The sequence below is a fragment of the Corella eumyota genome, chromosome 3, assembly GCF_963082875.1.
Source record: "Corella eumyota chromosome 3, kaCorEumy4.1, whole genome shotgun sequence".
In the NCBI taxonomy this organism is placed as follows: Eukaryota; Metazoa; Chordata; class Ascidiacea; order Phlebobranchia; family Corellidae; genus Corella; species Corella eumyota.
The window spans coordinates 7,382,108-7,398,164 of NC_137492.1; the positions used below are offsets into that span (position 1 = coordinate 7,382,108).

Genomic DNA, 16,057 nt, shown 5'->3' on the forward strand with positions numbered 1-16,057 from the left:
AATAAAATAACCTATATAATATATTAGTTTAAAAAAAAATCAATTATATTAGAAAAAGGCGATTACGGAAGAGAATGTAAAATAAAATGTAATGGTCAGCTGACTTTTTGTAAGTTGGCATAGAAGTCAAATTTTAAATTTATTTCGTTTAATCACGAGATTGAAAATGTAATATTTCGACAAACGTAGTAAAATATTTGTCAAAAAAGAACCTAAAAGTATATAGAATTTTTTAGGTAGTATTTAATCTAATACAAGTGTTAAAATCAGTGTAACATTGCTGGATTTTAAATTAATATTGTTTTTATTTTTAGTATAAATTTTTGTTTGTTAACGTGTATAAAAATTATCTTAAAATGGATTACGGTGGTGCATATGGCGCTGGTAAATCTGGAGAACCATTTAATCTTATTGAATTTATCAAAAGACCAAGAACAATACTACGTGTCTTAAGTTGTGTAAGTAATAAAAATATTTAATTTTTTGTGCAAAATCTAACTTTATTTTACTATTAGTATTTATTTTTTAGATTTTCGCAATCATTGTTTTTGGGTGTATTGTCTCGGAGGGTTACAATAAAGATTTAAAATGTATATTCGGAAATGTAAGTTAAATTTAAACTAAGAATTCCAAAACTAAAAAATGGATAGTAAAAGAAATCAATTTATTATCAATCATGAAGTCAAAATACAGTAAAAAATTTGTTTTAACTAACAATATTTTAAAAAATAATTCTATATTGATTGAGATTAAACTTACTAATTGTATAATTTATTTGTTTTAGGACCTTAATGCTTGTCATTATGGGGTGGCAATTGGGGTAATGGGGTTCTTGATAGTTATTGCGTTTTTTGTTACTGATCTGATTTTTCCAAGTATAAGTAGTGCCGAAAAGAGAAAGAAAATTGTAATGGCAGATATTTTCTTTTCAGGTAAACGTACGACTTTAATTATATACTTTTTGAATTGCAATTTTTTATTTCCAATATATATAATTAAAATTGAAAAATTTTGCCTCTAGGTCTATGGACATTTTTATTTTTTGTTGGTTTCTGTTACTTGACCAATGCCAATGCAAAACGAGACAAAAAAGATTTTGAGACAGATTATGGAGAAGGAAATGCCAGAGCTGCAATTGCATTTTCATTCTTTTCTATTGGTACTTGGGTAAGTTAAAATAAGTGTTTTAATTAATAGGAAATTATTATAAAGAATAGCTTTTACCATTGCTAATAAACTTGTTTAATAAATAATAACCTGAAGCTCAGAACACACATAAATGATTTATAGTGGTTAAGTATTAAGTAATAAGGTTTACATTGATTTTTCATTTACTTGAAACCAAAATAAATATTAAATAAACGAAAGCTTTAAAAAATCTATTTAGTGTTTGTCACTTCTATTATAGTCCTGTATATATATTATGTTACAGACTGTATTATTGTGTAAAATAAGGACTAAAATCTAAGAATATGATGAAATATTTATTGTTTGAAATTAAGCCTGTTTCCATTTGTCTTGATTAGTAAAAATAAATATTTTAATTAGTTAATGCTGTAACAACTATTAAATGCTTTTTAGAAATTACATTTTAATTAAAACATTTTATCAAATAAATTAAACTAATAATAAAATCAATTTTGTATTGGACTTTCGTAAAGTTTAATTAACTAACTGTAAGTCCAGGATGTCATTGATTAAAAAAATAGTTTAACATATTGTGTTTTTTGTATTGGATCAATAATGTTAGCATGAACCTAATTAGTTAAATAAATTAGGAGAAACCATTAAGAAAAGGTCAATTTCCTTTATGTTCTTTTTGTATGTTAATCCACTAGGGCATTGTGGTTTAATAAACTGAAGAAAATCGTCGTTGTACAATTTTAGTACACATCAGTAATTTTAATTACAAAAAATCTTAACGCTAACCTATTTTTTCCTTAATTCAAATTAATTTCTATTAACTACTATTGGTATTTTAATGATAAAAACAAAAAGCGACTCTCCGTTCATAAATATTTTAAACTTCTTAGTGTTTTGTGCATTATTAATGAAACTTTTTTCTACACAGGCTGGTTTAACTTATTTAGCGGTCCAGGCTTACAGACAAGGTACTCTATCGGCTTTTGCACCTTCCTATTCTGATCCGGCTGTTGAAGAAAGCAGCGCTCCTTATACTTCCTTCCCTGGGGCTGCAGAAATGAGTTCACCCTCTTATCAACAGGTAATTTAAAATAGGGATACAGTCGCTTGTTTAATTTTTTTTAACAAATTGAAAATATTGTTTAAATTTTTACCAATGCAAAACAGATTTGGTACAACTGATTTCAAAATGATATTTCGTCAACAAATTTTTATGTTTTAAAAGTTTTATGTTATAAGATAAACGTAATACATTTTATACTATAAGATTGTATTTGTTTACATTATTCTCTTTGTCAGTACTTTATAAATTAATAATTAAATGAGAAAAAAGTTTCCATTTTACTTAAAGTGTGATAAAACATAAACAACAAAATCACATTTAATTTTTCTAATCCTTTATTTTTTTAGAAAAAAATTATTATTTTTTGTTTTTTAGGGTCCGTTCACTCAACAGAAAGATGCCCCTAATTATCAAGCACCAACTTATTAACCAGACCATTATGGTAAACAATTACCCCAAAAAAACAAAACATTGTGCCCACTTACAAACTGTGCAAATCCTACGAAATTAAAATGGTTTTTACACGAAATTCAGTTACGAAAATTGTAAACTTAATTAATAAATATTACTTGTGATTTTCAGCAAAATTTATTGGTTAAATTAACCACACTATAGTATTTTTAGTTGCTTTAATATAGTGATATGGGCTTTGTTAAAGATACATTTTTATTGATGATAATATTGGGTGTAATATAAATGGCAATGGATTACTACTTTATGTTTAACAGAATATATTTGTGACCAAAAATGAAATATTCTACATAAAAAAATAACCAAATTTTTATTTTAAAACTTTCTTTTTAACTTAATATTAGTTGTTGTATATATATTTAGAATCTGTGTTACTTTGTCAATGTTGTTTTTTATGTGCTAAAAGTTGAAATTTCTTGACTGGTTTTATTAAACTTTTTATATGATCACCACCGTATAATTATTTCTATTCAAATTTGTGTTGTAGGAATTTATAAACTTCAAAACCTGTTGAATTATAAAACAATTAACATAAAAATAATTTAATGTTTTGATGAATATAACTCTTACAAAGTGTGGATTTATTTTTATCGATTGTTTTTGGTGAGTTTTATGTTAAAGGTACTTTGAGAGATTATATTGTTTTTCTGTGTGTTAAATCAAATGCTAAAATCAAACTTAAATTTGAATTGCAGTATGTATAGCCTTACTAGTAGAAATGTATTAGCTATATTGCATTGTATTAATTTTTTAACCCAGTTAATGTAGTTTTACAATTTTATAAATATTTCTTAACAGTCACCGAATAGGGTAAATATGATTAATATTTACTGGCTATAATTTTACATTAATACAATATCCTGATCTATAGCAGTACAGGTTCTATTCTTGTTCTGTCTATAGTGTATTATAGAATTGGTGATTTTTAAATGCTGCACAATTTGTTGAAGCCTAATATTGATCTATATCCTATTGTATTTTGTGTTACAAAAATTAAACTAAAATTGATGTAATTTTTGTGTAGTTTGGTCTTTATTAATTGGAATACTTTAGAGTTAGGATTTACTTAGTTTCCATAAAAATCAACAAATGACTGGGCTTATGATAAAAAATACAAAGGTTTCAATGTAAAGGAAAATAGATTTTATGTTATAATATTTCCGGTTATATTTAGAAAGGCTTATAATAAAAATCCCAAACAAAAAGGAAATGTAACATGTGCCATATGTCTAAAACCTTACTCTTTCAAACTTAGGCTATCGATTTAAACTTTACTAAATTAACTGTATTGATTTCCGTGAAAAACCTATTTGCTGTCAGTCGAGTATTTAAACAAAGTCACTTTATTTTAAAAGCAAAAATGTGCCCTAAAATCAATAAGGTCATGATATATATCTTGATTATCTTTTTTATGCGTCTATTTTTTGGTATTCCCAGTCGCCAATTAATCTATCAAACTTAATCTATTTCCCAGGGGACGGACAGTAGAAATCTGTCTATTTGTTATTGTTTTTTTAGAATAATTTATGTTTTATTAAACTTACCCCAATTATTATTAACAAGGTTAAATATAACCAAAATTATAGACGATTTTTGTTTTAATAAAAGTGAAATTGTGGCATTTTTTTAATGATGTACCCTTTTTTATCTAACCTTTTACATAATTTTTTTTCAACCTTACTATAGAATAAACCAAAACAACAACTGCAAAACTAAATTTAATTTAAAGAAAACTTTAAGCAAAAATATAAAATTTTTATAATAGTATAAATATATTTACAAAATCATGCAAAAACATAGGAAATAGATTACAAAAAATTACAGAAATAATGAAACAAAATATTTTAGATAAATTTGAAGTGCACATTTTGTAAATCATATGAAATCAAATTTGGCACAGTTTAGTTAATGAAGAAAACAGTGTTATTTAATCAAATTTTGTTTAAATTAAAAAAAGTACACCCTAAAATTTAGGTACCATAAATAAAATATATGAAAAACAATGTACACAACATTACAATCAAGGGATAAAATTATCTTAAACTTATTGAAAATGTAAAAATAGAAAGTTTAAACTTTTTTGATACAAAGTAAGTACTTTAAATGCAGAATTTACACGATAAAAGAATGCAACTTGGTTGTGATCTTCTTTAGCAAAGCAATAACTACTCTAAGCTGAATGTTTGTCACTGATGAAGTTCTCACCCTGCCAGATAAAGTACGCGGAGCACTGACTGTTGAAGATTTCCATGACTCCATTGCATTTACAGAACTCATAAGATTTTTAAGATAAATCTCAAATTGGATATGGACAGTATTGGACAGCAAGTCACCCGTGATTGGGTCAGATCTGAGTAAGTATGTTAAGGTTTCAAGTGCAACTTGTTTTACAGAGAAGTGTTCATCTTTAAGTACTACTTCAACTAAAAATACATGTGTTCTGCAGCTTAGAATCACTTTAAGAAAGTAATCATCCCATTCGCATAGCTGTGCTAAAGTCAGACAAGATAGGGATCGAACTCGACGCTTTGGATCAAAAAGTGATTCAGTTAAATAGGGAATAGATATGGCGAAGCAATCTAGCAATTCTTGTTTCAGTTTTGTTGGATTTTTTTGTTCAACAAGATGCCTAACTACTGCAGTAACAGGTCTTCGATTTGTGCTCCTTTCTGTTTCAGACTGAGCTGAATTTCGTCCACTTCGCTGACAAATATTTGATTCTGCATCAATGCCACACAGTAAACCTCCGATGAGTTGACATGCTTGAGTACACACCTTTTTATCACCACTTTGTAAGCATTTGGTGGCAGCAACACCTTCCTCTGGGTCAAATTTAAGAAAAATTTCAGATGCGATTGTAGCTCCATCAACTGGATTTTGATGCACAATGTGTGTCAACAAATTAATGAGTTCATTCTTTGTTGTTGGTTTAGTAAGATCATTTTGAAGAATATTTCTCAGGTAAAGTTTAATAGGAAAGCCTGATTTTTCAGTAGAACAAATTTTAATAAATTTATTTAATGAGGGTTGGTGATGTGCGATAAGTTGTGATAACAAACGCATCGGCATCTCGAAACAGTTGGGATTCACATTCAATATACATCGCTGAAGGGTAAGTGACATTACATCTAACTCATAAAATGAAGCTACAATCTGTTGAAGTAAGGATTCGTTGATGTCAATAGCAAAAGGAAAACAAAGGCATTGAAATACATGCAGAACCAACTCCTCTAGCAACATTTGCTTATCATCTTCACAATCTGAAATTATGTTTGAACTGTTTAAAAACTCATCAGATAAAAGGTTCAAAAGACACAACAGCACAATACCTTCTGGTATAGAAAGAAGAGGAATACACTGAAAAGGCTCCCATGTAAAAACATTAAGAGCTAATGATAAGAACGATAAAATTCCCTCAGTCGATATTAACATTGGATCATAGGAGTCTGTATTTTGGGGTGGTCCAGCTAATGGCCTTGCAGAGGTAATAGTTTCTGTATCAGCTTGTTCAAGAACTTCCACATGTATTGCATGCCCAAGTCTATACCACAGTGATGTCCAGGCTCCACAATTCATAAACCCTTGTACAGCCAAATGATCACCTTCTGTAACTAGCTGGTGCACCATACCAATAACACCATCTAATAAACCATGGCCAGCTGGGGGCAAAGTATCGACTTCTGTTAAATTTGAGACAGCATTGTTTATAGAAGTAAAGAAATCTGATAGTGAAAGTTGAAATATTTCTCCGAGGTTACTAAGCTCATATATTAACGTTGCAGCTGTTAGGATATGGGTTGGATGGTTTGATTGTAGAAAAATAAGGCTTAGAATCTCGATGGAGTCTTTAAATAGTTTAAAAACTTCTGGATAAGATACCACAATCGAAGTGAGAACATTTAGAACAAGCTCAATACATTGAACAGCATTCTCGTCATCAATTTCAACTTTACCCTGCAAAACGTCGACAAAAAATGAAATATTTGTTCCATTGGCAATTATTTTGCATAAAGTTCGATTAACCTGGCAACAACTGTATAGAATTTTTAAAGAATTAAGGCAAGTGGTAGGAGTCTTAATCATTGAAATCACACCATGTAAACAGTCTAGGTATTTGGTAAGGTGTGAAGCAATTAGTCTGGTCATTTGTTGTTTGTATTGAAGAACTAGTAAAGCTACTACTGGGGTATAGGATAGGGCTGCTAAACATGAAACATACAGAGCCCCAACCTCCAATCCAGGTTCTTTATTGTTTTTTGGTTTGGTTTTTGAATTATTTTTCTTGTTGAAATTTTCGAAAATGTATTTCACGATTTTGCTGCTTGCAAGTTTCTGGTAGACCCTGCATGCGGTGTTAGGGTCTTGGCCATGGTCACAACTCTCACAAATAAACACAACACATAACATCACTTGTTTAACAACATTGTCGTCACATTTTGGGGACATTAATGTTTGATCAATGACCTCAATTAAATTAAGTGCAGTGGTCACAAAATGCTCTTGTGTGTCTACTTTTTCACCGTTGACACGAACAATATTCTGAACGTTAAAATCACTTGCTACATAGCTTGTAAACATGGCATATGTATCGGTAACAATCTGCGAAAACCATGCTTGTTTTTTAACAACATCATTATTAAGTAGTTGTCCAAGAAATTTAATAAAGCCTGTTGAAAGTTTAATTTCTTCACAGAATTTCCACAACAAATCGTGGTCACATTTTGTAGCTAGCAAATTGGCAATAACTTTAACAACTGATCTGTAATCTGAAGCACCCTTAAGTTTACCTTGAAGAATATTCTTCCTTGCTATATTCATATCATCAGTGACCCTCTTTCTGAACTCTGCATCAGCGAGAAGAGTCATTGGAGTTGTTAATTGCATGTTGTTGGGGTCTGTTGCATCAATAATCTCCTGCCAATCATCATCTGGATCACTTAGCCCCTCATCTTCTAAACTGATATTTGTTATTGATTCTTTTTTAGCTGGGGTTTTGTTTTTATCTGGTTTTAAAGACTTTTTATTGTTGTCTGTTTTGACAGGTAAAACTTCCATTGATTTCACAGTTTTGTTGTTCTTGTTTTTTTGTTTGTTTGCTTCCATTTTTTGTCTAGCTTTGCGCAAGATCTTAGACCCCCCTCCTTTTGATGTGACTTTCTCCGTCATCTTTTGTTTGGCGATCAAAACTTCTTCAGAAGGTGTTTCGGTTAAAGACACAACTGCCTTAATTTCAATATCAGCAATATTTAATTTTCCCTTAACAAAAGGATGGTTACGCAAGTACGGCCATGTTAATCTTTTCCTTGGATCTTTGGTTAAAAGACCTTTAAGAAAAGATCTCAGATTATCACTCATTGATTTAGGCCATTTTATATCATCCTTAATTATAAGACTTACTAGTTGAAAAATACTGTTGGTATAAAAGGGGGGTTTACCAACAAATAACTCATAAAGAATGCAACCTAAAGACCAAAGATCAGCGTTATGGTCATATGGCTTTTCTTCAACCAATTCAGGAGACATGTACAGTGGTGTTCCTTTGATTGAAGTTAAAACTAATGTGTTCATGCTCATAGCTCTTGCAAACCCAAAATCACATAATTTAACAACCCCTCCTTTACCAATCAAAACATTTTGAGGCTTCATGTCTCTGTGTAAAATACGATTTGAATGAAGATAATACAAAGATGATAAAAGTTGGCAAGCAATATTTTGAACTTGGTCTTCAGACAGTTTTCCGTCGTCTTCTAATACTTGGAATAATTCTCCTTCTGCGAATTCTGTCACCACAACGACTTCTTTTTCAGTTTCAAAATGGTCCAAAAGTTCGATAATATTTTCATGTTTTAATCCTGACATGATCTCAATTTCGCGGCGCAAATTTTTAAGGTCCTTTGGAGCTTTGCCTGCCTTGGGGATAAACTTTAATGCAACAATATGACCAGTGCCTCTTTTTCTTCCCTTGTATACTTTTCCAAAAGATCCCTCACCAATCATTTCAAGTTTGTGGTAGTTGTCCATTTTTGTACAAAACTAGACTTTCAAGTATACAAAAAATATGAATCTCTGAATAATGAATAAAAGACTTATAAAATTGAGGATAAACAATAAAAGTTAGTTCAAATAGAACTTATGTTCTAGGTAACTTTTAATAAAGCCAGAAATAGAGTCTTAATATATGGTGTTTTTTGTATTTTCCCCATATTAAGTATTTATGACTGCACTTGATAATGACTTTGTGTCGTGTCTGAATTTGATATTTTTTAAATGGTAAAATACTAAAAATTAAGAAATGGTGATCTATACAGATGATGCCATTGTAAATTTAAAATTCGTTAAACTTATATTCACATGAATTTTTATAAAATATTATTTAATTCGAGCTTTATCTGTTTGTACAAGTTTTTTTTCTACTTTCGTAGTTTTATTAAGCTTTATTAGGTAAACGAAATGTTTTCGATTTGAATGTTGATCACGTGACAATCACAACGAACAAAATATCCTCACTTATTTTATAGGTAAAAACATATTTTTGTTAGTAGTTTACCTAAGTTTATATAAGTAATTTATCTAAGTTTATTTTCAAAGTTTAAAAATATTTGTCAATAGCCCTAAATGTTTAAAAAACGTTATTTTTTATGATTTGTGTACAAAAAATGTTTTTGTATCTTGGACTACTGTAGTAAAAATAATAACTTAAACAATAGTAAAAAGTTAAGCGTAACAAAAAGTGGCCAAAACATAAAGTTTTTAAATACAAAAAAAAATTTAATAAAAAACTGCGAAAAATGATTTCTGTGTTACTTTTTTAGTTCGCTTTTCCGCTTTTTGCTATATTCCGTTTTCCTCAATACATTCTAGTTTTTTAATGTGTGTCTCGCGTTGATTTGAATGCTGTTATTCAAATCGTTTCTCTTTCGTTTATAATTACTAAATATAGTTTTGGATTGAGCATCTTTTTGCTAAATTGCTATTTAATATTTTAGATAAAATACAACAGACATTTCATCAAACTTATTAAAATTGAAATCTGAGAACTAGAGTATAAAACTGATCGCGAAAAAACATAAAAAAAACAACTTAAGGTTTAATTTGGAACTGACAAAAATGTCAACAAAGGGTTCTAACAAGAGTCTTGACAATGTTGAGTTTAAAAGTAAAGCTGCATTTGATGTTGGAGGATCTGAAGATGAATATCGACCTGACCTTCAGGATTTTACATTTAATTCAGTCGAACCAGGTTTATTTACAAGGTGGGGGTTTAATTTTATATATTTCTCTGGGTTTTTCATTTGTTTCATAATTTTGTTTAAAATTTTGTAAATGTGTATATACTTTTTTTTATAAGTTTTATTTTTAAATCTTTGTATATTTTGTTGCTGCATTCATGTAATTATAAAACTACATGAAGCTACTGTAAAGAATTTTTATTTTATTTTTTAAAGTAACAGACCTGTTAAGCCTTGTTAATGATTAATTGTTTTACTATGTTTAAGTTATGGTTGTGGCCATATTTACAAAGGTAAACCACTAATGTGAAATTAATCTTAAATGTCTCCCTTTTAATTTATATCAATGGGTTTGGTATTGGGAATATTTTGGTAAATTTTCCGTTAATAATATATTTGTAAATTCAAAAATAAAATATGCAACACATTATTTGTTTTTACAAACTTGAACTTACACTTAATTTTCAATAAAAGAGTGGCTATTTTGTAATAATTATTTTTTTTATGCATCTAATAATATTGCTAAGCTAAGTCAATACTAATAAAAGATATGCTGCAAATTTACTGCATTATTACAAATTATTTAATTTTTATAAAAGTTTTAAATGTTATATTTTATTTTAGAGTTGACTCAGCTGAAATTATGTTTAATGCGCCAAAGCAACCAAAAATCTATGGAAAATATTTATTTGGCGATTTACTTGGCGAGGGATCATATGGAAAAGTTAAAGAAGTTTTAAATACACAAACTTTGTGCAGAAGGGCCGTTAAAATTATGAAAAAAAGAAAATTAAGAAGAATACCTAATGGGGAAGCTAATGTTAAAAAGTAAGTTTATTTTTAATATTTTAGTTTTGTTAATTTGTTTTTAGACTTTTTATTTGTTTTAGGATAATAAATTAACTTAATTTAATTTTTTAACAGTTATAATATATTTTTAAATATTCTCACTGTTTTTTTTAGGGAAATTGAACTTTTACAAAAACTAAGACATAAAAATGTCATTGAGCTTGTCGAAGTAATGTACAATACTGAAAAACAAAAACTATATCCTTTTCAAATAGAATTATGTTAATCATAGTAATACCTTAAAATATTCTATTATACTGTTTGAAAAATTTATAAAAAAGGCATTTCAAGGTATCTTTTTAATGGCTATAGTTTTAATTTTCCTTAACAAATGTTTACATATATGGTTATGGAATTCTGTGTAGCAAATCTTCAAGAAATGTTAGACAACACAAGTAAAAAGAAATTTCCTGCGTGGCAAGCTCATGGGTAAGATAGAATTTTTTTGTGTAGATATCTTTAAAGGGGCTTATATAATGTCAAATCATATAATAACATGAAATATAAAGGTTAGCGAGACTTGGCATTTAAGGTGTTTTGATTAACTGGATATATAAGGTTTTTTTTTTTAATGTTTTGTTTATTTTCAGTTATCTATATCTATAAAAAAAATTTGTTGATATAAATAGTTACAGTGACTAAGCTAAATTTAAAAACATAATGTTGGTAAACTGTTTTTAATTTGTTGATTGTTAAAACTACCGGTTCCGTTAATTAATTATCCATCGTATTACAGGATATTCATGTTTGCATAATTATTATGTAATTGCAGCTTGACTTTGTGTAAAAATCAATTAATAACAACAAAACAAGCTATATTTGCACCACTAGATGTAACACATATGACATTAGGTTTATAAATATTGGGCCAAAATTTTAACACATATATATATAAACAATATATTGTTTTAATTAGAAGATATAAAAACTGTTACCAGTTAAAAGATTGCTAAAAATAGCCCCATAATAATTTGTAAATTTTATTATGCAATCTGGTGTTTTATTTTAACTATGTTATGTTGTGATGTAGATATACGTAATGTTAACTGGTAATCACTGTTTATGATGTCTGTAACTGTAATATCAATCAAAAAATCCTATTATTATATTACCAGATATTTACACTTAACTTTTAGCATTCATATTTTTCTTATCTGCAATGTCAAAGTTGGATTATTAGATTAGCTTCACATATAACTGCAGTGTTAACATGCAAGAGATAATTGACATTTGCTATATGTGATCAGTAGTTGATTTCTATGTTCTTTGATATTGGAATTTGTTTATATTCCCTTGAGTGACAAAATGATTATTCAATATTGCCTTTGCAACTTATGTAACAAATTACTTTATTACAATTACATGAACATATTTTATTTTAATGTAAAATGTTTTTATTTGGTCATTCTCCATATTTCAAAAATAATCGTTTGTAAAAAAATTTAGCTTACTTCTTTATTGGCAATATATATGTTGTAACTTTTTTTAATTTATATATTTATGTTTATTAATTTTCATGTAAAAAATTAATTTATGCCTCTTTTTGATTTGTAGATATTTTGTCCAGTTAATAGATGGATTAGAATATCTCCACAGTCAGCATATTGCCCATAAAGATCTTAAACCAAGTAATTTGTTATTAGCAAACGATGGCACACTTAAAATCACTGATCTTGGAGTAGCAGAGGTAGTTATTAAAATTTTATTAACTAAATATTTTGCACAAAGAGGAATTTAATTTTTCTTTTTTTTCTAAAGAACTTAGTATGATAAAATTTCGGCTGTAGGGATTAAATTTATTAAAATTTCATTTTCATTGTAATAAGTCTTACAGCCTATTTTTAAAAAATTTTCATTTAAAAAATGTTATTTCAACAAAAAAAAGTTGCAAAGTTGTAAAACCCACATAGGCTATTTATTTAAAAGTAGGTCAACATATTTTTAGCTCTTTAAGATAATTTTATTACTATCAGTAAAGTAAATACCTTTTGGTAACGCTCTTTCTATGTGTTATTAGAAAAGTAAACTTAATATTAGATTTCTATTTCCTATATTGCCAGTATACCACACACTTATTTGATACTGAGCATTATATATATATACTGGAGATTTAATAATTTTTTTTTAATTTTACATGTTTAAAACCCTAAAACAAAATTTTTAAAACTCTTTTTTTGGGAATCTTAGTGCAATATTAAACAATTTATACTAGATTAATAAATTTAAGACTAACCTGTATTATATATATAATTACTGTTTATAATAACCCTATAAACTTTTTTTTTTTAAATTAAGAATAATAAAAAACATATTTTTAACATTTTAAGATTTGTTTTTTGTAGTCTCTGAATATTTTCTCACAAAGTGATGTTTGTTATACCTCCCAAGGCTCCCCTGCTTTTCAATCTCCTGAAATTGCAAATGGTGACGAAAGTTTTTCAGGTTTTATGGTGGATATCTGGTCATCTGGTGTCACTCTGTAAGTATTGTGGATAAATTTCATTAAACCTTTTTTTGAGGTAAAATTTTTGAAATTTCATGTTGTTATTTTTTGTAACTTTTTGGATGTAAAATAAAGTTACGGGCAGATGCTTTTTTGGTCAAGTTTTTAATATTCTAAATAGGTACTATTATCAAGAAATGTATAGGCCTAATCAAAAAAAAAATTTTTATGTTGTTTAAATTTTCTGTTTGTTGGTTAAAACTAAATTGTTAAACTTAAGTTGTTTTTTGGATGTTGATTTACTTGCTAAGTTGCCTTTAAAACATTTTTGTTTTTAAAATATGTTATTATTTATTTAAAAAATTATTGATATAAGATTAATAATTAACTATAATTGATTTTTGTTAGTCCTTTTTTTTATAAATTAAACAATTTAATACTGGGAGAAATATTGTTTAACTTAAGTTAAATATTAAACTGTTTTAATTTCAGTAAACTTTTACTTAGATTTAATTTCACAACTGGGAAATACCCTTTTGAGGGTGAAAATATTTACAAATTATTTGAGAACATCAGTGCCGGAAAATTTCAAGTTCCGACAGAATGTGATGAACAACTAACCTCATTGTTATGCGGAATGCTCAAATATAAAGCTCAGGAAAGGTTCACGATATCAAATATAAAATCCCATGAGTAAGTACTAAGTAAATATGGTTAAGGTTTTGTGACCGGTAAACACTCTAACAAAGATAGTTTTGTTGTAAAAAAAACAACGTTACTTTATGGTTGGTATTATTTAAAAATTGGGCATATTTTAAAGTTTTAAATATATGTACATATTTTATTATTATAATATTATTTTTTATGTACCTTTTTGTATTTTTATTTCAATAAAAACTTTTATATTTGCTTTTTAATTAAAATGTGAATAGAATTTTTTTTTCTACTTATTAAGTAAATATTTTCAGGAATTTAGTTAAACCACAAAAATTTATTTTATTTTATAGATTGTGTGATTGATAGCACTTACAGGAATTTTCTATTTATTTAAACTTATTGCTATAATAGATAATAAATATGTTAATGTCTTAAATTTTTTGCCTTTATTATTAATGTATTATATATATTTTCAAATTTATTAAGACCAAATTTTTTTAATTTTTAGTTGGTTTCAGCGGAAAAAATTTAAGCTTGAAACCCCAGTAATAATTCCAGCCAATTCAGAAACTAACGATCCTTTAAGAGGAATGACCGTTATACCTTTTCTTGAAGTAAGTAGTAATTTTTTTTTATTCTATGCAGTTTTATACCTCTATCTATAAAGGGCTATGTTAAACCCCCCTGTAAGTTACCTTTGCTATATTATGTAGTATAAATCGTTATTAACAACAAATCAATATATTAAAAATTTTGTAATGGATATTTTGTCTACTAAACCCACTTGTTACAAAACAAAGGAATTACATGGATATGGTGAAGATATTCAAGGCAAAGACCCAGAATTTTCCCCATCCCGAGTTATACAACACGGCACTGAACTAATTGTCGGCAAAAACTCTCTTAAAATATTTTCAGAACATAACCCAAAAAGGGTCATCACACATTTTAAAGACGATTCTATTCCAAATCGAATCGTTTCAGCCCATGATGATATGAATACGATAGAAAATAACCATGTCTCGCCAAATGTGATTCCTGATAACTCCAACAGAAAGGTAAACAACCACTCCAGCGAGAACTCACATAATGTAAATAGCACGAATGATGTTTTAAACACTGAAAAACATACTGAACATCGTTTAAACCCACAAAGTTCGTCTAGTAGTCGCCAATCTTCAGTTAAAAGTGCAAAATCCAATAAAACTTCGCATAAGATTAAATCAATGTGTACGCAGTCTTAGGACCGACTTTAAACTGTTTCGTTACTGTTATTTTTTTTATTCATCTATATTTAAAGGTTACTTTCGTTATGTTCAAAAAAACATTTTTCTTTATTCAACTTTAAATTTTCGTTAAGCAATTTGTTTTAAATATGAAATGATTTCAATTAAAATATGAACTAGATTTTTAATTGATTTATTTTGTAAATTGAAGTAAGTTATATTGTTCCAGCATAATTTAAATCTAACAAGGTTCATTTAAACTCAAAATACACATCTAATTGAGTGGGATATGTATGCATTATTATTAACTTTTTTTGTTAGTTATTTAATACATGATAGGTAACCATTATAGGCTTAAAATTTATGTTTTTATTGTATTAGTTTATTTTACTCGATCTGTAAAGCGGTATTAAAATAATAGTACATCATCTAACAGTTATCTGCCACTTTTTCGCAATAAATTTTCATGCTTTTATGCACATTTAGTCAAAGTATATGCGCTTAAAAACTTCCAAAATGAACTATGTATTTATTAAAATAGTAAACTGTCATTAATGTTGTATTCTTTGTACCTTATCATCTTAAATTTGTGATTATCAAGGACAATTTTGTTTAATTTAAAACTTGGGTTTATAGTTAAAGATATTTGTAGTAAATTTTGTGTTCAAAATCTGAGCAAATTCTGTTTTTTCCTTATTTAATATGTTGGACTGCTAATTTAACTTATGGATCATCATTTCCTTAGAATATAGGTTTAATTATTACAAACTAAATTTATGAAATATAATGTTTTGGATTTGTTTTGTCACTGTGATTTTTATGTGTCGTATTTTGTGCTGAAGCTGTCAGGTTAAAGTACCTTGCTCTGGCGTCGAGGTTAAAGTTCCTGCAACATGTTACCGGTTGTTTGTTTTGAAATTTAAAGCTGTTTTTTGCTTCTACTGTGCTATAAAAATGGCCTCACATGTATATTGTG

At 27.7% G+C, this 16,057-nt stretch overlaps 3 protein-coding genes across 3 annotated transcripts; 2 read left to right on the top strand and 1 right to left on the bottom strand.

Annotated features, from left to right (window-relative positions):
- Nucleotides 1–321: 321 nt before the first annotated feature.
- On the top strand, nucleotides 322–3,126 carry LOC145745104 (synaptogyrin-2-like). Its single transcript, XM_082563099.1, has 6 exons — nucleotides 322–458; nucleotides 530–604; nucleotides 785–932; nucleotides 1,022–1,167; nucleotides 2,072–2,224; nucleotides 2,582–3,126. The coding sequence occupies exons 1-6, from the start codon at nucleotides 357–359 to the stop codon at nucleotides 2,633–2,635; spliced, it is 678 nt and encodes a 225-aa protein (XP_082419225.1). The 5' UTR covers nucleotides 322–356; the 3' UTR covers nucleotides 2,636–3,126.
- Nucleotides 3,127–4,479: 1,353 nt separating this feature from the next.
- Nucleotides 4,480–8,728, bottom strand: LOC145746263 (serine/threonine-protein kinase 36-like). The gene has a single exon (XM_082564506.1). The coding sequence runs from the start codon at nucleotides 8,696–8,698 to the stop codon at nucleotides 4,790–4,792; it is 3,909 nt and encodes a 1,302-aa protein (XP_082420632.1). The 5' UTR covers nucleotides 8,699–8,728; the 3' UTR covers nucleotides 4,480–4,789.
- Nucleotides 8,729–9,673: 945 nt separating this feature from the next.
- Nucleotides 9,674–16,050, top strand: LOC145746264 (serine/threonine-protein kinase STK11-like). Its single transcript, XM_082564507.1, has 9 exons — nucleotides 9,674–9,930; nucleotides 10,531–10,734; nucleotides 10,870–10,953; nucleotides 11,095–11,184; nucleotides 12,310–12,442; nucleotides 13,098–13,234; nucleotides 13,706–13,891; nucleotides 14,364–14,469; nucleotides 14,656–16,050. The coding sequence occupies exons 1-9, from the start codon at nucleotides 9,785–9,787 to the stop codon at nucleotides 15,097–15,099; spliced, it is 1,530 nt and encodes a 509-aa protein (XP_082420633.1). The 5' UTR covers nucleotides 9,674–9,784; the 3' UTR covers nucleotides 15,100–16,050.
- The last annotated feature ends 7 nt before the right edge of the window (nucleotides 16,051–16,057 follow it).